The 23,902-nt window shown below is 38.3% G+C and overlaps 1 protein-coding gene across 11 annotated transcripts in view; it reads left to right on the top strand.

Moving 5' to 3' along the window:
- The window catches only part of HDAC9 (histone deacetylase 9), a 93,741-nt gene that overhangs the window by 45,560 nt on the left and 24,279 nt on the right, over positions 1-23,902 (top strand). For 2 of the 11 annotated variants that reach the window (XM_029086211.1, XM_010172982.1), the window contains exons 2-5: positions 6,054-6,295; positions 7,255-7,396; positions 9,553-9,679; positions 11,042-11,163. In XM_029086211.1, the coding sequence (XP_028942044.1) occupies positions 6,054-6,295; positions 7,255-7,396; positions 9,553-9,679; positions 11,042-11,163 (633 nt within the window). Of the gene's footprint in view, positions 1-6,053; positions 6,296-7,245; positions 7,407-9,547; positions 9,680-11,041; positions 11,164-23,902 lie in introns of those variants that run through there. The other 9 variants (XM_010172977.1, XM_029086216.1, XM_010172981.2 and 6 more) reach the window with 7 other exon arrangements.

Raw genomic sequence — 23,902 nt, 5'->3', positions numbered from 1 at the left:
CTCTTGAAGGGTAATCCAAGAAAATAACTGGAAAGTATTTTTTCTGATCTGAAATGTGTCCTAATTTCTTGTGCCTTTCCTTTCCAAGTGAGGAAGTTGAGTACTTAACTGCCGTGAAATGTCATTGTGTTGCTTTTGAAAAAAATTCTTCCATTTGCATTTGCTGTCTTCTTTGGCTTCCCTTCCCTGTGACAACCAAAATCCAGACTATGGTGGAGGAAATATAATTAATCAAAAGTACTTAATAACATTCTGTGAAATCTAAGTGATACTTTTTTCAACTTGGTTGCATCCTTTAGCGTAATTATGAGAGTGGAGAAATTTTTCTTTTTATTATAAATATTGGAAAAAAGTTTTGTGTCATCCTAAAACTGGATGCTTTTGTCCCCATATTAAAATGAGATGCTCTCAAGTCTGTCTTCTTTCACCCCTATACTTGTGAGAGAGATTCTGTATCAAGCTTCTCAGGTGGCATAAAGAAACTTTGCCTATTTTGAAGTTAACAGAGGAATGACGGATTATACCAACTGAGAATTGAGGTACAAGATTTTAACCACCAGAACTGGGATGATAAAAGCATCCCATGGAAGGTAACCTAACCTTTCACAGTTTATTGATCATCGAACTTGTACTTCTGATATCACTAGTTATTCTTCAAATTTCATCTCCTACCTCCTGCTGTCTGCCATGCAGGTCTTGCTGTGGCACAGCTTCCCCCAGAAAGCCGCGAGCTGCCCCTCCTCTGGGGAACAGGCTCCAGGTTAGGACATTTTTCTGCAAGTTTCAACACTGAACAATTGTCGTAGTAGTTTTCATGCCGGACTCCATCCTTTTTAACCATGGCTATTCCAAACCACATCACTTGCTTAATTTCCCAGCATCCTCACAAGGGACACATTTCTCCTATATTAGCTCGTTATTTACACTGGCGGTGAGGCCAAGTGCTGCTGCCTTATCAGTTTACCAGGGCTGCTCTTAGATTACAGAGTGAGCAATGCTCCTGTAATGCTGCTTCTCAATGCAGAAAGCTCAGAAATTTTAACTTCTTTCGCTGTGCTCCATCTCTGGTCAGGTGCTCATGTCTTTGCCTGGCCAGTCCCTTTCTACCCCATCTCCCGCCAGTTACTTTGTCTCTCACCTTCCTGTCAAAGTTTCCCTCCTACCCTCTGTTCCTTATTCCTGCAACTTTCAGCCTCCTGTGGTATTTCATTTTTTCAATCCTTTCCTCCTCAGTATGTTCAAAGACACCATTATGACTTTTCAGGTCTTGGTGCTTTTCAAGTCCTGGATGAAGTGAGACGTAAATCTGGAGAATTCTAGGTTTAAACTGAAGAGTAAATTTAAAGCATTATCTTCATTTGTGGGGAACTTGCACTCTCTCCACCATTTAGAGCTGTTTTCTCTAAGTTCTTTAGTGCTTTGATTATATTACGATTGACAGATGGCTAATCCTGCAAAAGGAAGGTTTTTCACTGTCTGAATGAAGAGGCCAAATAGAGGCAGTTTATTTTGCACTGAAATATGCAAAACTGTTCTGGTTTGTTTTCATTTTATGGAAACTATGAAAAGTACTGTAAAAATTAATACCTTTAAGAGGGCTCTGTTTTGTAGAGCAGAGTTCAAAAGAGTACTACTGGTATAAGCAGCTCTCTTGTTCTCTCTTTTCTTTGTAATACTTCACCAAGTTGATATCTGGGGTAAGGTGTGGCCATTTCTTGGCAGAATTATTCTTCTAGATTTTACTTGTTTTGGTGTGTTCTCAGGAATATGTTTTTATTACTTAATACTGAAATTGTTATTTGGAGGAGCTTGTCATCTGTCTCTTGTCACATGTGATTTTAGTTTGGCATTCCAACTTTTGTAGTCCTCCTTGGTCACTTCATAAACCTTAACTGCTTCTCCAGCAAAAGACTGCCTTTGATGACCAAGGTAGGAGAAAGAGCCTCACTGGCTTCATGCCCTGTTCCTCTCTCGAGCCTTCCTTACTCTCCCAGCCCAACAGTGTAACCAAGAAATTCCGTTGGCAAAGGGTTAGCTTGAATCCCTGCAGTCCCAGCAAATTAACACAGTTCCTTTAATGTAGGAGTCATAAATGTACTAGATGAGATGTTCTGGTAAGCAAGTCTACTAGAATTCTTCGTTGCATCTCAAATAAAGAATGGCAACTGTTCAGCTGTTGGCAGCATACCTTGTTTCAGTTGCCCTGCTTGGGAGATAATGGTAAGAAAGTGGGCTGTTTTGTTTTCTGGTGTTTTCCCTTAGCACTTGTGATTTGGAAGGTTTGTGTATTCTAATACACCATAAATTGAAACTAGCAGAGAAACAAAGCTTGAAATGCCCTCTCTTAGTGAAAGACTTACAGATTTTCAGTGATTCCCATTTTAAGGAATGGTTTCAAAAAGCAAAGCTTCGGGGTTAAAACAAGCTCTTTTACCTCTTTGCATATGCTTCAAGCATCTAAATCTACTCAACAAGCATGCTGTTTTGCAACTATCATTTTTTTCCACAGAATGTCAAAAGCACTTCAGGAAGTGCCATCTAAGGAATATAATTTATATGGACACTCTTCTGAGACTATTTTTGTTGTTATGTTTAAAGATAAAGGCAATCATCACATATTTATAGGGAAAATAAATACATATGCCTTTTGCAATGTGTTGTAGCTGGAAATTAAATATTTTTCTACTCAAATTTTGGCATATTTCCTGGAATCACCAAGCTTTCAGTAATGTTTTTAGTTAATATTCTGCAGCCTACTGTTGCATTCACTGCAGCTGATGTGATCTCAGAGAGTTTGTCTTTATTTAACCTTAGAGAGGAATCCCAGGCTTGCTCTGTAGTCGGCAGAGCTGCTGGGAAGGATCTGCTCGAGACCACAGTGGAGAGAGCGCAGACAGGGTCTGGCTCTGAATCGTGCCTGCTACAACGTAGCTCCATTGCTGATACTGGAAATCCTGCAAAATAAGGCTCCTTAAAGTGAAGTTAGCCTTTATCAAGCTCTGATTAATATTTTCTTTCATTATCCATCCTTTTCCTTCTTTGGCTGATACCTTAGTGAATCCTGTTGTTAAAGTCCTGCATTCCACTGCTTTTTGTGATGTTTGAAAGTTGAGGGCACTGATTTAGGACATTCCTTTTCTACCTGAAAAATACATATAGCTATGTGTAGGGGGGTAAAAAAATATAGCCCCAATGAGAATAAACATTCTGCATCATCTTTTGTCTTTTGAGACTTAAAATTGCATTGGGGTGGCAGCGGGGGAAGATGCTTCAGCTAGAAGTCAAAGCTTTTAAAGACACTGATCCTGATTCTCTGCTCCATTACACATTTTTCACACTGATGTAGCTCCACAGGGCTGCTTTGTCTCTTTCTTGCCAGCTGCAAACAAGAAAGGAGAATTACTAATGGCCTGTGACATTAGGACCGCCTAACAGACAGTAGCAAACCATTTAATTTGATTGGTGATTTTATAGTAACTTGCTTAGAATAATTTATTTGATGAGGTTGACTATTATCCAGCTAACTATTAGCTATTATGGTTTTAAGACAGTAATTATCGCCCAAAATTAGTATTTGGTATGTCAGCAGTTAGTAGTAGTATTGGCAGTAACCTTACTGTTAGCCATATTTATGCCAGGAAATAGATGCTTGTCTTTATTTGTCAGTAAACATTGGCGTTTAAATGACATGAAAAATTATGTATTGATTTCTATGGATTCAAGCCTCTAGAACTTCCTTAATGTTTATTTTCCTACACAGTAATGAATGAGGTAAAGTTGAACTTGATGAAGTAGATATTCCAGTGCCAGATTTAGTGAAAATGTGTACCTTATCAAACTGAGCCTGATTTCAGTTTTACATTTTACTAATGGAGGAAGGAAATTTCTGTTAGAAAAATCTGAAGGCTTCACCTCATGGTTACAGAGAGGCGCCCTGAAAATGAGGAAGCTGCTCATCAGAGGTAGGAAGGTTCATCAGCCTGAATCACTGCAGACCTGTAGGAGTTGATTTGTAGCCAGTATCTACAAAAGAAATGGCAGGGTTCAGTTTGCAAACACTATTGTGAAGCAAACCCTGCAGGGTTCAGTTTGCAAACACTATTGCGAGCCAGACCCTGCAGGGTTTGCTGAGCTCCGGTTACTATTATTGCTCCTAGTAAGACTTATTATCCTGTCACAGAAGATGTAAGAAAATCCATCTCTCCACTTTAAACATGATAAGCCTTTGTCACCTACAATGCAATTAATGTTAAAAATAGAAGAGCAATGATGATAAGATTGTGACTTGCAGGCAATGAGCCATTGTCCAAGTACCGGCAACTGATCTGGAGGACCAGTCAGCCTACACGGTTTGCTGTCAGTTTGCTGATTGCCATTTCTCTCAGAGTTTGATGAAATATTCATGTCTTTGCTCTGCTCTCTGCAAGCACTATTGATTTCTTGTATAAACGTGGCTATATTTAGTCTAGACAAATGGAATGTGGATTGCTGCTGAATAAATGGGATGAAAGGCTGGGGGTTTTGCCTGTCCATTTCTCTTGGTCTGCGGCAATTATTTATAATCAAGAGTAGTTTTTGTAAGTTAAAGGTGATTTTTTATAATTTAGTGATTAGTCTCAGAACAAAAGTAAGCACTTAGACACAATCATTCTGTTTGGAAAGAGGGTTAAAAAAGGCGAATTATGCTCAGTGACTTACAATCACAGTTACTAGGATTTAAAAGAAAAACATGGCCCAGAAAATTGTATATTTTCAAAATTTTGAGAAGAATATTATCATTAAAAGACTGATGCCTCGTCTCTACTTTTTATAAAACTTTTTACCAATAGATTTGATCATAAAGTTAGAATTCAGTTCTCTCCTTTTGCTGCAGTTTCAACTTTTGCTGCTTCAATTTTACTGCTCCTACTTGCTAGAATATTTCTGTTTCATTTTGGTTTTCTCTTTGAAAACAAATACAGCTGTAACAGAGCAAAAGGAGAAAATATGCTTAAAATCTTATTCCTTAGTCATTTCCGACAGCATGTTTGTTTTCATTTAACTATCTTATTTTCCTGTGAAGATAGGGGGGGCAATAGGAACAGTAGTGAATGTGTTTGTGTTTCACTGTCCTCTTGTGGATGAAATCAGAACTGCTGAGCTTTAGCAGAGACCCTCAGCTGCTATTTATTTTGCTCTTGTAGAAATGTTACTGGCTAGTTTTTGTTCTTTTGAAACAGATGAAGTCACACTCTGTCTCTTCAATTAATGTGAAAACTTGAGCTTTACAAGTAATGTAGAGAAAATCATAAAATCTCTCTTCTGCTGCTTTTTAGTCCCTTCGATTTAAATAAGGAGATAGAAGAACACAGGATTCTTCTTTAAGTACTTTAATGCTGTATTAACAGTATATACCATTGCTGCAATTATTTGAGATGTTTTCATTTTCTTACAAGCCATATATAGTGTCTTATGTCTAATCCACTCCAAGTGTGGTGGTCACTTTTCAAAAAGCTGTATTAAAACTTCTTGGGTTTTATGTCAAATTATTTTCCTATAATTTTGTATGTGTTTGCCTGGTATATTTACATGCAGTAGCTATGTAGGATTAGGTAACTGTTCATGTGTAACACCATCCTCAGAAAATCTACATACTAGCTTTAGAAAATGTCTTGCAATGCAGTGAGAGCTGGAAGCCTTTATCTTACACTGAAGAAGTGCCCTGAGTGTTTATTGTTAAGCATTAATAGTGCCTAGGAGATTTTTTACTAAATATTGCTCCATTCTGTGACGTGGTTTTAGAACTGGGTTGTTTGTTAGTCTGTTTAGCAGAGTATTAATCTGTGAGTATTTTTACAGAGAATGGAAATAAAGTGATGGGATAATTTGTAAAATCTCCAATTGCTAGTAGGAATGTCTAAAGTTTGCATACAGTGTGGATGGTATGAGTGTTTTGTTACACTGTACATTGAAGCAGTCTTTCAGTGAAATTGGTCTTTTCCTCAATAGAGATGCTGTCTGTTCTCCTCCAGTTATATTGAATATATATACGTTTTGTTGTTTTCCTTTCACAGTGGATGTAAAGTCAGAGGTTCCCATGGGATTAGAACCTATCTCGCCATTAGACTTGCGAACTGATCTCAGGATGATGGTTCCCATGGTGGACCCAATTATGCGTGAAAAGCAGCTACAGCAGGAACTACTTCTGATCCAGCAGCAGCAGCAGATTCAGAAACAACTGCTGATTGCAGAGTTTCAGAAGCAGCATGAAAACCTGACCCGCCAGCATCAGGCCCAGCTCCAGGAGCACATAAAGGTAACAACATCTTTCATTTTTTCCTTCACTTTATCTGCAAACTGAATATGCTTAGGCGGACATGAAAAGGGAATGTGCCTGAAAGATTTGCTGTGACTGAGAGGTGACATTTGAGTGCTTATTCCTCTGTATTTGTGTGATAAAAGCCTTTTCAAACAAAACCGCTAGCACCTACCAGCAAGTTGTTCACAGCAGACCAGAGGGGTAATACGAGTATCATCAAGCTCATAAACCCACCCCATCCACCGAAAATCAAACTACCTATTTTACAAAGCTGAATTTTCAGCCAGACTTGACTATGACTGTCTTTTCTGTATGTGCAATTTTGCATATATTAAAAGACTGCTTTTTTGGGCTGCTGTTTGAGTTTGTGCCCACAAATCAAATTGATAGGCAAGTGCATAATATTTGCATTTGTAAAATGGAGGCAGGCCCTGAAAGTGTTGTGTTTTCACTCTTCTCTGAGCTGCCTCATGTAATGTAAAAAGAAAATGATTTATGGGATTACATGCACTATAGTAGGATTGCTATAATGGATTTTGACTGGGAATTTGTGATCTTGCCTACCTTTTCATTTTTTGCTTCTTTTGCCATTATGCACTGTACTAAACTTCTGCTCAATGGAGCTGACAAATGCTGCGGAGCACAGCAGCCAGAGTTGGGTGATACACTGGCAAAGAACCCTGTGCAGTTTTCCAGGCATTTTTGCCAAGAGAAAGAAGTGAAACCAGAGCAGCAGGCTGCTCCCTGACATTAGAGTTCATTTTAGTGACAGCCAGTAATGCACTTTCCCACTTAGAAAACTGGGGAAAGTCGGTTAGGAAATGGGAAGAATTGTAAGCACAAAAGCAAACACTGATACTCAGTTATTCAAGGGGGTTGTTTTAGCCAGGACTGACCTAGAAAATAGTGCAAACTGCACTTTCTCATGTCTTTTTGTTCTGTGCAAGTTACAACAGGAACTCCTAGCCATTAAACAACAGCAAGAACTCATTGAAAAAGAGCAGAAACTGGAGCAGCAGAGACAAGAGCAGGAACTGGAGAGGCATCGCAGGGAACAACAGCTTCCTCCGCTCCGAGGCAAAGAAAGAGGCCGAGAAAGTAAGAGCCAATGTACCGTGAATCCTAATAAGAAATTAATCTATTCCCTTTTGGCCTTCTCCCAGCCAAAATGGACAAGGAACATGAACAGGAACAGGAACTTGTGTGAAATACACAACTAGAGAAGTCAAGACTGTGCTTGCAGAAAGGCGGTACCACTTGCTGCACTCAGAGAAACACGTTTCTGGTTTGTGTGCAGCCTTGGAGGACTGTAGGAAAACACATTTTGACAGATCTGTGTATATGCCCCTCTCAAGAATCTAGCCCTTTTTATAAAAAATGAGGGAATTTCAAAGCCTAAAGCTTCACTTGACAACTTCTTTCTGAATAGCTTGTTTCCCAATACAGAAAGCACTACAAAACAGCAAAAAATCAAATTACTTGCTGATTAACTAATTTTAGAGTTGTTTCAAGATTGAAAATATAACAAAATATTTAATAATATCTTTGGCTGAGACTTCTGAATACTTTTGCTAGTAGTTTTTCAAACTGCTTTGTGTTTGTTCTTGATGCCATTTCATGAGGCCCAACCAAAAGTTATTTCTAGCTTATATATAGCTCTAAGGCAAATGACAGCTGTAAAGGATACTGTTGGAATTTGGTGCTCACTAGAGGGAGACAGATACAAATAATTCTCCTTAGTGGGGTCAGTTTAAAAATCAGGTTGAAGTACATCGCGAAGATATGCAAAATGAAGCCGCCATGAGCAGATATTGTTACTTGCCCTGATAAATGACTGCTAGAATTAACTGATAGAGACCAAAGCAGAAAAGAGCTATACATTATGCTCCTGCCCTTTTTTCTTAGATAGGAAAAGGTATCAGTTCAACAGTTATAGGTGTGCCATATTGTCGTCTTTAGAAATTAAGGTGTCCATGGTGCTTCGAGTACTTTAGTGAGCAATGAATCCATTGACTAGCCTGTTGACTCAGCAGTGAGAGGCTGGCAGAAGCCACAGGAACAAAAGGTTCTTACAAATGGCATGCAAAATTAGCCTCCATATAAACAGTTGGGCTTTACTAGTGTTCCCACCAAAGGAAGAGCAGCAATGTGGACTCAATGGTTACATTCTCAGTTTGGCTTGCTCGGTGGCTGTTCAGTAGGTAGCAGCCAGCCAAGGAGCGCTTGTGGCTTCCTGAGCCCAGCCCCAGCATTGCTGCTGCTACTGATCTACTTAATGAGTTGAGGAGAGAAGGAAATGCAGTTAGGATCTGAAGCTGAGGGGTAATAGCGGTATTTTATGGGAACTGGGTCTCAGGAGAACATACTCACCAACTAGCTGTGCCACGTCAGGCTTGGGTATCCAAATACTTAAGAGTATTAGTGTGCCTTAGTGCTGCTGCTTTCAAAGAAATGTTTTTTTCTTCCCTTTTTTATCACTGCTTATGGATAACAGAAAGAAGACTGTCTTTTCCTTTGTTATGAAGGTATTAAGGCTGAAAGTCAAGAAGCATGTCCCATGCTGGAAGTAGGAATTGACAGTTTAACCTGACATTGACATGCCCTACTTCTTGTACTGTACTGAGCTGGCCACTGAGAGGTCAAAATGTACTGTGTCTTCCTGGCATTTTGGTCTTTCTGTAGTTTTTGTGTTGTCAAGCGTAGAGTTATCAACTAAGACTCATGTTTCAGGCTGTGGTCTTTCTTCCAAACATCACAGGTACAGGCTCTCAAGTGACTTGAATAAAAAGGTTCACTGCTGGCTCTTTCTGACGTTTTCTGCTCATAACCAACACAGTGTTCAGAGAGTAGTTTCATTTTGCTGTTGCTATTACTTAAAGAAAAAACCTTCTTCACCACAAACTCAAAGTGACCTTTTCTCAATATCTTTTTAGTTCTATCCTTGGTTTTGTGTTCAAGAAGTGTTAGGATATAATTAAAATTCTTTAGATACATCTGGCCCTGGATAAATGGCCTCATCTCCTGTTGAAATATTCCTTCACTGGATTTCAGGGTTATGGCCGACTTCAGTCTTCTGCAGACAAACATTTAATCCAAATGTTTTCTCATTTTGGCTGATTTCCACCAATATTTTTTGTAGTTTACAACACTTGCAGCAGCAAGACATAGGCTCTTTTTTGTGTTTTGTTTTCTGTTTTCTTTAAAAATGTAATTTTTAAAGAAACCTAAGATATGTTTAATTCTGTATGTCTTAGGGGCAGTGGCCAGTACAGAAGTGAAGCAGAAACTTCAAGAGTTCCTGTTGAGTAAATCGGCAACAAAAGACTCTCCAGCAAATGGGAAGAATCATTCCATGAGCCGCCACCCCAAGCTCTGGTACACGTATGTTCAGTATTAAACTGCTTCCTTGCCTCATCGAGGTATCTGGTAAATTTTGCCAGAATGCTTCTCCAGCATTGGGAGTCTGCATCCAGAAGAAGACAGAAGTTAAACCAAGAAGTTAGCAGAAAGCCAGAAGTGTAGTATTTGTGGTTGAACTGAAGAGTACTCACTGTTCAGTGATAAGATGAGAGATATACAGAACAAGATGCTGTCAAAAATTTTTATAAACCTGTTATACAATTTCAGCTGTTTCATCTCTTGATGCTATCACAAATATGTAGTTACATTGTTTCTGGTGGAGAGACAGTACTTTTTTTTTTTTTTCCTTCCAAATAATGTGTAAAATTCTCTTCAGTATGTAAGATTTCTGGACTAATAATCCGAGCTTTGTTCTGGCTCTTTGGATGACTAAGAACAAGGAGCTATGCAGAGGACGTCTTCTGCTACACTAGAGAAAGTAGTACTTCCTCTCATGGTAGTGCCCCTTTTGACAGAGACATATTATTGATTAACCACACTACATTGGAAAAGTAGGGAGACACTTTGTAAAAGGCCAAGTAAAATTATGTTTAGATAAACACAAAGTTTTAGTTTCCCTCTTTTCCCCCTCTTCCCCTCTGAACAGAAAAATCAACCAACCAAACAACCAAAAAAACCCACCCCTGTATCTGGGCCAAATGAAGCAATTTCTTTGCAGTTTGCAGTTCCATGTTCAGAAAGATCTTCCCACACTGTTTCTTTCATCCAGTAGTTATCAGAAAGCACTCTTCAGCTTGGAGCTTCTCTGCTGACATGAGTGCTGCGTGTTGCAGAGTAGTGTGCTCACAAAACTTACAAACTGAACTTAAATGCAAGGTTTTACCTACCTTGTCCACTAAATAGCTTGGGTTTTTTTTTTCCCAACAGATAATAATAACACAATATTTCTGGTTAGTTTTATGGATATTCCCCTGCCCTAAAAATCCCCCATATTTTGATAGAAGAGGCTGGATTGATGTACATCTATTTGTATGTAATAAACGAGACTTAAATGGTTTTTGCTGTGCCTCAGCTGGTTCGTATTAAAATGCAACAATCTAAAATGGTCAATTCCCCAAACTGGTGACAGATCCTGTCTGTAGGTCAACATGACTCTTATCCTATGTGACTTTTATAATGAGTGCAAAAAGTACGTTCTTGGGAATCCCAAGGAGTTCCATAACTTACTGTAAAAGTGAAATTGGTTACATGAGCCTGTGGTTTGTGCACACTTAGAGGAACAAGAACATAAACACAGCTGAGACATGTGTACAACATGTGTAGATAGTTACTGCTGGTCACCTCAGTGACTGCTAATTTTTGACCTCTCTGTGTCTGCTGCAGGGCTGCCCACCATACCTCACTGGATCAAAGCTCTCCACCCCTGAGCGGGGCCTCGCCACCGTACAAATACACTTTACCAGGAGCGCAGGATGCCAAGGATGATTTTCCACTTCGTAAAACGGGTGAGTTAGCATAGTTTATTCGAGCCGCCTTACCCAGCAGTTCTCCCACCCTTTATTTTAACCAGGCTGTCCATCAGGAAGACATATATTGTAATCCATATGAGTAATTTCAGAGATCCTGACTGCATCTTTATGAGGTCAGACTGACCACATGATATAAAGATTCAGTGTTTCCCAGTGCTAACAGCTAGTGCAAGCTTCAGTCCTGATAAATTTAGTTTCTAAACAGACCATCATTTCACGGATCTTTTATGGCATTATTTTCTTTATCTCAATATGACTTCTGGGTTTAATAGCTCGCTCTCTCTTTTACATGGTAGAACTGTATCTGTCTTCAGATGGTACTCTGCCTTTAGACAGTGTTTTTCAGGACATTTTGAGGGGAATTCATAGAAAGAAGAATAATTGGATTAATATTATATTTTGTGTCATTGGTTGTCAAAGTTCATATGCGTATGCGCATACGCACACACACATTTGTGTGTGCTTTTTACACCAAGGAGTGTGTAGTATTGTACAAGAAAATGTTCATTTGAACATTCCAGAATGTTTCAGAGGATCTAGCAACTGAACCTTTTTTCTTGACAGCAGGTGAACTGTAGACTTGACTTTTTCTGCACCATAAAGAAAGCTAGAAGGATGGTGGTGGAGTCCATGTGGCTGTTGCCTCAGGTCCTTGGTGCAGTGACCGGTATCCAGGAATGCAGGGAGACACTAAGAGAAGGGGGGAAAAAAAGAAAAGAAAACATTAGATCACTTATTGCATGAGTCTGCTGTTGAGTGATATAGTTACATTCAGAGAGAAAGTCTGACCCCCTACTGTGCTAGCAGCCTTTGAATGTGATTTAGCCACTGGGAGACTGCAAACTAACTGCAAAACTGGTACTGACTTGAAAAGAAGTGGCATTTGGAACCAGCATACATTCAGAAATCTGTATCTAATACTTTGGGGCAGACTCTGTAAGCTCATATTATATCCCCAAATATTTTCAAAGGAATGAAAGCATGAAAAGCAAAATGCTAATTCTGGTTGAATTACTCTTTGTACAATATGGTGACAGTATAACAAGATTCTGTAAAGTCTTGTTCAGGCTATTCAGTCATAATAAGCCCTTATGCCATTCTCTGCTTAATACTACTGTACAACATATATTTTCTGTGCCAATAGAATATACATTTTAATTTTTTAAACAAAAGGATACACTCTACATTTAAATGCTGTGAATTCATCTACATGTTTTTGAAATGCAAGTTTTGATTTTTCTTTCGTGTTTATACATCTTAAATGTGATTGATATTTATGATGTGTTAGACTGTTGATCTGTAAAACAAAACATTTTCAAACATTGTAACAGTAAAGTTCTCGTGCAGCTGCTAATACTTTTATATCTCTGTGGGGGTTTCAAAATATTCCTTAATTCAATTCCCATTGTCTGCATAAGAGGTCTATAATATAATTAAATCCAGATGTTTTCTATATGTTATTCCAAATATTTGGGCATGCAATGCATCAGTCCCAAAATTGAACAGAGGACATGATGACTCTTTGAAAAGATATCTACAGAATAAATAGACAAATACTAATATAATCATTAGCATAACCATTTCTGTGGCATTTACATAGTGATTCTGATAAGCAAATATAAATGAAATGTACAGTATGATGTATGTTAGAAAGGGAGTATATTTGATAGCTCTCCATATCAATGAAAATAGCAACTATTAAATGTCATGCTTACATGTCCAGTCCTTCCGTATACTAGAGTTGTTTAATTCCAGCCTTCTGCAACATCCCCACAAAGGTTCCAATGATTGTTCATCAGGTTAAGAGTAAAAGCAACAGGAACCGGATCAACACAAGTCAAATGACCCTAAACTGATCCGGGTGGTTATAGGGCCATCCTCCAGGCAGAGGGGACATTGTGGAGCCTGTGTCGTCCTCATGGGACCTTACTAGACAAAGATGTCCCACGAACACTCATGTATATGGACAGGCTATAAGCCTGCAGAAATCTGACCTTTGCCATGAGAGGTGAACCTCTTTTCCTTTCCTTTAGGCTATGAACGCTTATTGCCACTGGCTCCTGGTAAACCCTCTGTGGTGCTGAACCTGCATGAAGTCAGCAATTCATGTGAAAGAGAACCTCACATTCCTTGCAGCCTTAAGAAAGGAATACCTGTTGTGGGTTTTAATTGCAGCTTTATTTTGCTTCTCAGTTTTATTATCTATATTCATAATATAAATACCGAGGTGTCTTTCTGTTCCCCAACCTTAATATAATGCCCTTGGAATAATAATAATTGAATATTGAATAATAATTCAATAATTCTGATTGAATTGGTTACTCTAAGGTCAGATTTAATGGGCAGCAAAGCTGAATGATTCTCTCCTGACATCCTAACGTGATTTTCAGTGCTAAGGGAACAGCGAGTGTCACACAGGCATTGTAAATCATGAGTCTTACTTGCTTTCTTGTTCAGTAATCTAATTTAACCTTTTCTTTGTTAGTCCTGAAATGGCATCTTCTTATTAATCTTTTAAAAATGAATTCAGAGAGTCTATGGTAAAGATGAAAATATTCTGTGCAACTTTTTTACTCTTCTAGCTTCTAGAACAATGGGATATGTAGATAACTAGGGAAACAACAGTCCTGCTGCTTGTATGCTTACAGTTAGGTACCAGAGTTAACATCCTAGTGCAGTGATTGTGGTTACTCAGTAACTATCTTAGCCATGTAGATTATTCCTTTCCATATAAGACGCAGCAGAACTTGTCAGCAGTAGGCTTCACACAGCTTAGCTGCATGGAGGATTGGGACTGTCCTAGGGGCTAGAGGCCAGCATATGCAGCTCTTTGCACAGCTGCATTCAGATGCTCTGTGTTGACAGACTTTCAAAAGAGCAGAGCAAGGGGAGCTATTGCTTCATTGGACAGATAAATATAACATAAGGAGAAGCTCCACATCTGTAGCTGAGAGTAGAATTTAGCCTAAAGAGCATAAGATCAAATTTTAAAAATGCCCACGACTTTCGCCATGGATACCAGTCGTAAGGTGTGTTTTCTGCAAAGCAACCAAAAGCCTGAGCAGCACATGGCTCATTAACTTTCAATGAGACTAATGTGTCTAAATTATCCAGAGACATTTGAAAATTCCTCCCCATTACTGAACACTTTTGAAATTCATACTGACTGTTGTAAGAGCTCTGATGGGAGCTCTGCACTTCTCAAAACCTGATCATTTAATATGGGGAACTTCTGATTACTGGTCGCCATAATTCTATGTCTGTCTCTCCAGGAAAATATTATCTGCTTGACAAGGTTGCTGTAAAACTAACAAAAATGTAGCAAACCACATGGGTTTGATAGGATAGAAGTTATTTTCAAAGAAAGTTTTTTGTTGTTGGTTTTTTTTTTTTAATCTTGTCAAAATAAATACAGAAATTCTGGCAAATGGCCATAACATTTGCATTTTCTTCAATCTGTAACATTTCATTTTCTGTGTGCAAGTTTTGATGCAAACCAGCAAAAGCCAGTAAATTCCAGTAAAGGTTAGCTCTCTAACCAAAGCTGTGTGCTTTCTTAAAATGTTGCTATAGACAGAATTTCTGTGTTTTGCCTCATGTTTGGCTTTTGTTGGAAGAAACTCCTGTGGACATCAGCATACCAATTATAGACTTTTTTCTTTCCTGAGTTTAGCACAATCATGGCGGAATGGATATGTCAATATTTCTATTAATTTTGGTTTTATGCCAGTTGAATCTTTCCTTGATGATGGAATTGTATGCTTACAACTTGCATTTTGCTTAAGAATCTGAAGATCACTCACAGTAGTACTATTTGAGAAGATGTTTATAGCTTGCTTTCCGAAAAATGAAAGCTCAAAAATTTTTCCAAAAAATGCTCAATGGTAATATAGCTTCTTTTTTTTTTTCTTTTTTTTAAAAATAGCAAATAGTACAAGGTCCTTGCTTGGAGGGGGAAATTATGTAATTCCATACAGGAAAAAAAGAGGAGATGAAAGATTGTTTAATATTTTGATGAAAGAGAGGAAGAAGGCTGTGCTGCACGGTCATGAAGATCACTTTGTAAAAACCATATTAAGTTAACCTGATTAGGCAGCAGAATAACAGCGTAGCTCTTGTGTAATGAGAGTGAAAAGATTCCTGAATGAGAACTCAGCAGATGTAATTTTTAAAAAAAAGAAATTAATTAGAATATTTCCTTACCATTATTCTTTCTTCACTTAGTGACTTAGTAATTTACTGGAGCAGTTGAAACTGAGAAGAAAAACATTTAGTGTTTGAAAGTTTTTATCCCCTTCCCTTTCATGCCACCAAATTCCATTTCTGTTTTCATTTTCTAGGAAAACATTCTCCTGTGAAGTAAGAGTATATGAAAAAGCTGTATTTCTTTTGGTCTTCAGAAATAAAAAAGGCTTAGAGGTTCACAAACCCTCAGTTACCATGTCTACTGAAATGAAGAAGTCAAGCTCAGTAGAGAGAAGCATTATTTTTCTCTCATTTTATGAGTGAGCACAATAAATGGGAAAGGCACTTTTTATCAAAGCAAGAAAACAAGGCAAATATGATAAGATTCTCCTAATTTTATCCCATTTTTCAGGGATGCTAATTTTTTTCCTGCCTCCCAGAATCCTTGTTTTCCTGGGTTAATGAACAGTCTTGACAAACCTGGACTAGCTGATGTGCCCAAAGGAAATCACCAGAGCTGGGGGAATGGGGGCAGGGGGAAGTACTGAGAGCCCTGATTCCCAGCCCTTCTTTTTCCTCTCTTCTCTTCCCATTAATTACAAGACTTTTTAGCCTTCCTAAATTCACTATTGATAAGTTTAGAGGACATAATTAGTAGTAAGAGGTTTTAGAAAGAGAAGAAACTTCCACTTGCAATTGAAGAATGAATCTGAAGCAAACTGTTGTTAGCAGCTTCTTCTGGATTCGTGTAATGAACAGGCCAGAACAGAGTTCAGCCCCCAGGAGCCAGCAGCTCTCAGGAGATGGAATACTGTTGTAGCTCCTGTGCTGGGCTGCAGTCATCTCAGGTCCATCAGGGTTCTGCAGCCTCCTAAGCTGGCGCTGAGGAGGGATATGCAGTCACTCTGATTTCACTGGAGTTAGAGGTGAAATTTTTTGAGATAGCTTAAAACTAAATAAAAATGAATGGTAGAGTAGACTTAGTGATGCTGTCAGAGAGAAAAGAGCCTTTGTATGTATGCTTTGGTATCATGAAAGCTGCCAAGGTCTGCATCAGGATTCAACAGAAGTCATCACCAGGATGATTCCCATAAAGACCATCAGTCTTCCCATTAGTGCAAGATTGTTCCTCTAATATATTTTATTTAATGCTTAGTTTTAATTGCAGGAAGTGAAATGTTACGCGTGGGTGATTCTTACTTAGTTTCAAAATGACCTGAATAGAGGGTTTTCACAGTATTTCTGTTTTAGCAAAAATCCCACTACTTGTATATACATCACCTTCTGTATTGCCAGTAATTACTCTGTTGTGCTAGATACTGAACCTCCTTGATGACTAGACTAATTATACAATCTTGGTCTAAATATTTAGTTCTCCTTTCACTACCCAAGTGCATAGCCAAAATTGAATTACAAAGTTCTGCTTCATGTGGTTACATAAAGGTTTTCCTACACAAACTGTATGTATTTTCAGAAAGGCTTCATAAATCAGCATTAACAAGTAGCTTGCATAACTTTTTGATAACCAGATAATCAGATACGAGACACCTTTTTGACTTTTGAACCTAAAGGAAACAGCTTAAATAAGGAGCAGGGAGCAGTCCTAAAATCTGAAGCATTTTAAGAGCATAATGTCCATTGAAAATTAAGTGGAATGGTTTTAATGGGCATTTCAAAGTCTATTCCCTCTGGATAAATAAGTAAAAAAATGTTGCACATAAAATCTGAGACTCTCTGAAGTCAGTAGAAACTATCCTGTTTGATTTGAGTGGGACTAACATTTTTCTTCCTTTGTATCTAGGGCAGGGACAGTTGAAAACTTTTAGAAAAGTAAACAAGAACATCTAAAAGATGGCAAAAAGAAAGAAACAGAGAAGTGAAAAGTGGAAATCACATGGTATCATATCATCCAAAATAGAAGAGGTTGGTTAGTAAAGATTGCACTTCTGCAAACTCCTGCAAAACATAGTTTCACTGAAAAAGCTGTTCAAACCCACAATTCTAATTAAGGGTTTTAGTTGCCAAATAACATGTTCTGGCTAAAACCAACTAAGTATTACAGAGCCATTCATGAACAACGGCATAAGCTTTGTACTTTGCTTTTGATTTTCTCATGGGAAAGTAATATAAATGAGAGTGATACCTCCCTGTTGGCTTTAACTGTTAGAAATGCAAAGCATGCTGAAATTGTACATAATTCTCTAGCAAAGGAAAGGAAATAGCATTTCAATGGTTTTCCTCAGTGTCTCGTTGAGTTATGGTGGTGCACAATTATTCCTGTTAAATTACTCTACCAGATGGAAGGTTACATTGTATATATAGCTAATTAAGTTGTAGGGGACTGGAATTATATCCCAGAGCATAAAGAATCTATCTAAAAGTAAACTTGTTTTAATTCATTTTGGTTGTGAAGGTGCAGTGTCAATGTCTAATTGAGACTTTCTCCTCACTTCACTTAACACGGAGAGATCCTTTCATGAAGTCAATCTTTCCTGCAGAAGTTAGACAAACATGTTTTGAAAGTCCAGACAACATGTGGGACAATTTTATCTTAATTTGTCTTTAGTGGAGCTGAAGTGCCTTCATACTCTTTAGCAGCATTTGGCCCATAGTTCTCATCTGCTAGGAAAGCAAGATATGTACTGGGTTTTTGTTGCTTTTGTTTTCTTGGCATCCTGTACTCTGTGTTGCCTTTGGACAACACTAAAGAGTACACTTTAGCAATCTAAGCCTGCCCAGCTCTCATCTATTGATGAAATTGGTGCCCTTTGAAACTGGCAGAGAGGGTGATGTTGTTTCATTATGAATTTCTGAAGGTTGATGAGATATTAGGTTATACTTGTTGCCTGCCATCAATGAGTTATCACTGCTGAATATCTTCCTAGATTGAAATCTGTGGGATTTAATCACCCTATTAACTAATTCCTTCTTGTATGAAGCTTGGGAACAACGTAATCATGAACATGATTATTTTTGTAAAAAAATAATCATGTATCTAGGGGTCAAATTGTGACCCCACAGAAGCCTCAACTTTTGGGGCTAGGAGGTTATCTCTGGCACTTCTTCACTGAAGAATGTATTTTTTTCTTGTGCAAAATCAGTGATTCAGTGGATGTTGGAGGAGGATTTAGGCTGAAGAGTGGCATTTGCTATATTTGCAGAAAGTATGGTATTATATTCCCATTACTTCTTCCCAGCTAGACATGGGTAAATGGTCAGAAGTGGGGGCGAGAATAACCAGTGGAGACTTAACCAGAAGGACTGCCAGTCATGCATATCTAAATTTGGTTATTACCATTCAAATGAGGGATGCCCTCTATTAAATGATCTGTTTCATTTTCTTCTTTCTCCTCTACACCTCCTGAGAACTCAGATGTGATTTGGTTCCCATAAGTGCTATAAAAGTGCAAATTTGAAGATATACAGGGAAGATGAGAATTAATTTTAAAATATCCTTGTTCTTTTAGTCTATGTTTCAAGACAGTTTAGTATCATTTGCTTTTAATAGCCTATTTATTATTGCAAAAGAATCTGAGTTTACATGGAAGAAGATTAAGATGGACCTGACATAGCAATAATATGCCATGGTTTTGGCAGACTTGACCTGTAAGGAGGACTCAGGAAGCCCAGTGAAAACATGGCCTCATTGAAACCGCTATATAGCCCAGTTGGTGCAAATGCAAGGAGATGCTGTTTCTGTGCTGAGGAATAGAAATTATTAAGAATTCTATCAAGAGACCTGTTATTTTGCCTCAGAGGTTACGTGCATATCAACAGGAAATATATCACACTGATCAGCCTTTCATGAAAAGTATAAAGATCTCTAATTCTGGCTAAATGCAAGCAGTACATGAAGTAATTCCTACATCTAACTCAATAAATCATTCCTAGAAAGAAGACACTTGTTTGCATGGATAATAAAACAGAAATTTTATTTTTCATACATACTGCAGTGAATAACAAGGAAAAGTTAAATATTTAAAACAGCTTCAGGGAATATTTCATTTTTTAACCTTTAGGAAATCAATGAAAAATTCCTAATCTTATTAAATTGGCTTCCTTAGCCTGAAAAGAGCTGAAGGGCTGTGAGATCCCCTCTAATCTAATTAGCTCTTTTACCATGTGTTTCACTAAACCTGTTTTTTTTATTTGGAGAAGGGATATTTACCTTAGTCTGAATAAATAAAGAATTGTACCTTTTACAAAAGTAAAATAAAGCAAAAGACTAAAAGGTTTCATATATGACTGCCATTCCCCTTAAAGCAAATTGTTGTACAGGAAACAGTTTTGGTATATGCTGAAAACGCATTAGGTGGTGCAAACCAGAAAAACTAAGTGTCTCCATCCTGTACTGCTGTATCTGGTGCTCCCGCCTTGTTGGGACCACCCAGTGGTCGGGTCCATGTAGTTCTTGGAAGACCTTTAGAGGCCATGTGTAAATGGCTTTCAGTCTCTTGAATCTAATTTAAAACTCTTTCAGAAATGGCATTTTAAATTACCAGAATTTAGAAGTCATTGAACCTACCAAATTGTACTACACTCTGGTATCTCCCTGTCTGTCAGCCAGTGGGAAGGATGTCGCCTGTGTTCGTTGTCTAGTATTGTCTTGTATCAGGATGTGGCCTTCTGCAGCAAATGTCAGTCAGTCATGTATGAAAACAAAAAGTTACTGCTCATCTTGCTGATGCCTAATATATTCAGCTGTGTGGAGGTGGCTGAAACAGTCTGTGGCTACATACAGGAAGGCAGAGCAGAAGTCAGAAACTCCATGCAGAGCAGAGACTATTTACATGTCTGCAGTAACCATATGCAGCAGGGGAAAGGTTGTGAGACCGTCAGGTCTCTCAGAAGTACAAACTCATTTTCAGCTCTCCACAAGGCAGCTGAGGAAGCTGGAAACAGTTTTGGCACCTGACCTGTGTTTTCTAACTTTCTGCCTGGCTTTGGTTGCATTCATGGTTCTGGTGAGGAAGCTGAGACTATCTCCTCATTTGTCCTTTCTGATGGTGCATATGAGTGTCTTGTGCCTTTCATTCTACCCACATCCCTGAGGGGAAAACTGGGAAGTTTCTCCCTAGCACTTGACTCACAGGCTAGCTTCTTAGGAACCTTAGATAGGCCTCTTTTGGCTATTGTCATGGTGCAGTAGTGAGGTGGGATTTGGCTTTATCCTTGATCTCCAGGTCCTGACATGACACAGACAGGCAGCCTGCTTTTGTTATTTGTGTCTGTTACGGCGACTGGGAGCCTTGCAGCATGGCCCAGCAGTCTGTTGTGCTATGCAATGGACCCAATGAAATTAGGATCTCTTCACAGTGTATTTTCTCCCATTCTGCTCTTCCTGCTTCAAGTGAAATCACAGCAGAGGTCTCAAAGGTATCTCCTTATCCACATTCAGTATCTTCTTGAAAATTCTCAGTTGCCACAGTGCTAGAAAGAAACTTGCCAAAGGATAAAGCACTGGTATGCTGGCAATACCACCATCATGCTAACCAGTACCATCTCATTATTTTCTCTTGTACCTCTTATGGTCTATACATGTACATCATCCTTTTGTCCTATAACTTAGACTTTAAGCTACCTCAGGCATGGATGGTCATAACAACCTATATGATGTGAAAAAAGAAAGATTCCTTACCTATGTATTCCTTTATTGATACTTGGCAGGAAATAACAATTAAGAACTCCTGCGTGGAGCACAGCATAGAATATATTCAAATCAGTATAATGTAGGATCCTTCACAGCTTTAAAAAACCCAAAACAACAAACAGCTGAAGAAATGGAGAATAACAGTGAAGATTTAATTTAAGATCATTAAGTCTTTGTTTCTTAATTGTTTCTGTTGACTTAATTTTATGTTAGAGGAGTCCAAATTATTGTTTCAAAACGATCTTAGTGATAACAGCTATTGCTTGGGCAATAGGGAACAATTTATCTTTCTCAAGTAAGATAGGAATTTTGCTGCTGTTGCTCATGCTGTCCTTGGAATCCTTGTCGCCAAATTTAGCATCACTTACCTCAGCTGCCCCACAGCTTTTCTAAGCCAGCCTGCCAGTGAGGAAAAGGAAATGCTTTCACTTTAGAGCCTTTCGGAGTCTGGACAAAAGCTCACTTTCTGCTCTTCAGGTTTCCTATATATGGCTTTAGCCTCAAGATGAGGACCTGCTCATTATGCATCATCTCCCATCCCCCATTTCCTGCCTGGGTTCATTAAATGCTGATTTGAAGTTGGCACACGCTCTTCTGATACAAAAGTAGTACTATGTTCCAGGAACCATCAGAAAGTAGTGCATTATTATCTTTTACATTCCCTTCATATATATGTCCTCTCCCCATGCATAGAAAGGATTTTTATCCCTTCTTCTTAAATATCTCTGGGTGTTTAATAAAAAGAAACAGTGAAGCAAAGCCCTATCAAAAAAAACTCGGCTCATTTGGGAGCAATTTGGCCCCAGGCTATATTCTTTAATACTAGTATCTGCAAATTGCTAATACCAAACCAAGTGGAGTACAGGACATAATAACTTCACCAAATCATTTTCATGTCTCTCATGCTTGTGTTTCAGTATCATGTTTCTCAGGAGATAACAGTTTTATTTCACCTGAGCAGTGATAGTTGTGATGAAATTAATGTGTACCTCTATAGAAGCTTGTATATTTTCTACTTTTCACAGTACAGCTACTTAGTTCTTTCCTGCTATATGAAGCCAGACTGAAAGAGTTGGGGCTGTTCAGCCTGAAAAAGAGAAGACTCCGGGGAGATCTTATAGCGGCCTTCCAATACCTGAAGGGGCCTACAAGAAAGCTGGGGAGGGACTTTTCATAAGGTCAACTAATGACAAGACAAGGGGAAATGGGTTTAAACTGAAAGAGGGTAGGTTTAGATTAGATATTAGAAGTTCTTCACTGTAAGGGTGGTCAGACACTGGAACAGGTTGCCCAAGGAAGTTGTTGATGCCCCCTCCCTGGAAGTGTTTAAGGCCGGGTTGGATGAGGCTTTGAGCAATCTGATCTAGTGGAAGGTGTCCCTGCTGATGGCAGGGGGATTGGAACTAGATGATCTTTAAGGTCCCTTCCAATCCAAACCATTCTATGATTCTATGAACATAGACAGCCTTGGCAGTGGATTAAGATGAGCAAAGATGCTAATAATTAAGTGGAACAAAGGTGCCAATAATGTGCATCAGAAATACTTACAGGAGTGGCTAATGCAAGACAGTTATTTTGACCGTTACCCCTCTATAGACCACTTATAAGAATCACCAGTTAAAATATTGAACCAAATGTTCATTGGAAACATAAGGCAGATTAATTATAATAATTATTCACCATTTGCCACTAAGGCTTTCCAAGTACCTTGCAAATACTAAGGGAACAATTTAATTAAAAAAAAAAAAAAGTTTGAAAAATTTATTTTCACATTTTACTCACTTGTTTGCATTTCAGAGTTTAAAGGATTAAAATAATTTCTAAATAATCTCATATATGTGCTTTGGGACAGTCTGTGTGCATATATTTATGTATATACATTTATAATTTTAATCCACAGCTCTATCCATTAAGCTTAAAACACTTGATTTTGCCTTTTTAACTATCAGAAGAGAGTTGGCAATTATAGAAGTGTTATTACTGCCTTCATGTAGGAATGCACTGAAGTGAATAGGATTGCTGTTGTGATCCATACCTGTTGCAGTAAACAACAATTCTGCTTCAACTTTGCTGGGGCAGGATGGTACAGTGATCTCTACAGTCATGCACCAAGTGAGTGCCTCAGCCACAGATGAGTAGCAAGAAACCACTTCCCAGTTCTGCATTTCATCCATTGGAGCAGACATCCTCAAATTGGTTAAATTTATATATTTAGTGCACCGAAACCTGAATTCTTATTGTCAGCCACGGAGTCCTTGCTGGTAGCATGTTATGAGCTGGCAGTATCTCATGGGAGACATTTAAGAAAGCCAGTATTTGAAGCAAACACTGTCTTCAAACTTTGGTTTATTTTTTATTGGGAGGTTTATTTTATAATTTAAAAGCCACTCTTCTCCATGCTTTTTCATTTTAAAATTGATTATTTCCATTTTAAAATTATCTTAATCTTTCATGCAAGGGCTATCCTCTCAGATGGCTCATAAATTCAGACACTGACATAAAGGTCTGCTTTCTCTGCTTTTATGATTGATTCAGATGCAGAATATGATGTGAATGTGGTAAAAATAGAAAAGCAATCACTGTGACTGAGCAGGAAACATTCATACAGAAGTGGAGCATTTCTCCAGTGAATGTTGCAGAGGATTTGTATCACATTAGTCTGTCACAAGTATGGAAATATTCTCCTAAATTTTAAGAGTATGGAAGAGTATAAATTGAAATAACCTTAAGTGCAGAAGGAGTGAGCACCTTTTCTTCCAAATGTCATCCTACCTGTGTGAGATCTGTGATGAAAGCATGTAGTGTAATCTTAGCCCACTGTTTGTTATATTTTCAGTTTCATAGCAAATGGTGGCTTAGAAAATAAGTCATCTGTACTCC

The sequence above is a fragment of the Antrostomus carolinensis genome, unplaced genomic scaffold, assembly GCF_000700745.2.
Source record: "Antrostomus carolinensis isolate BGI_N321 unplaced genomic scaffold, ASM70074v2 scaffold2448, whole genome shotgun sequence".
NCBI classification, from domain to species: domain Eukaryota; kingdom Metazoa; phylum Chordata; class Aves; order Caprimulgiformes; family Caprimulgidae; genus Antrostomus; species Antrostomus carolinensis.
The sequence above is the reverse complement of the archived record's forward strand: the minus strand, read 5'-3'. Positions and strand labels throughout refer to the sequence as shown.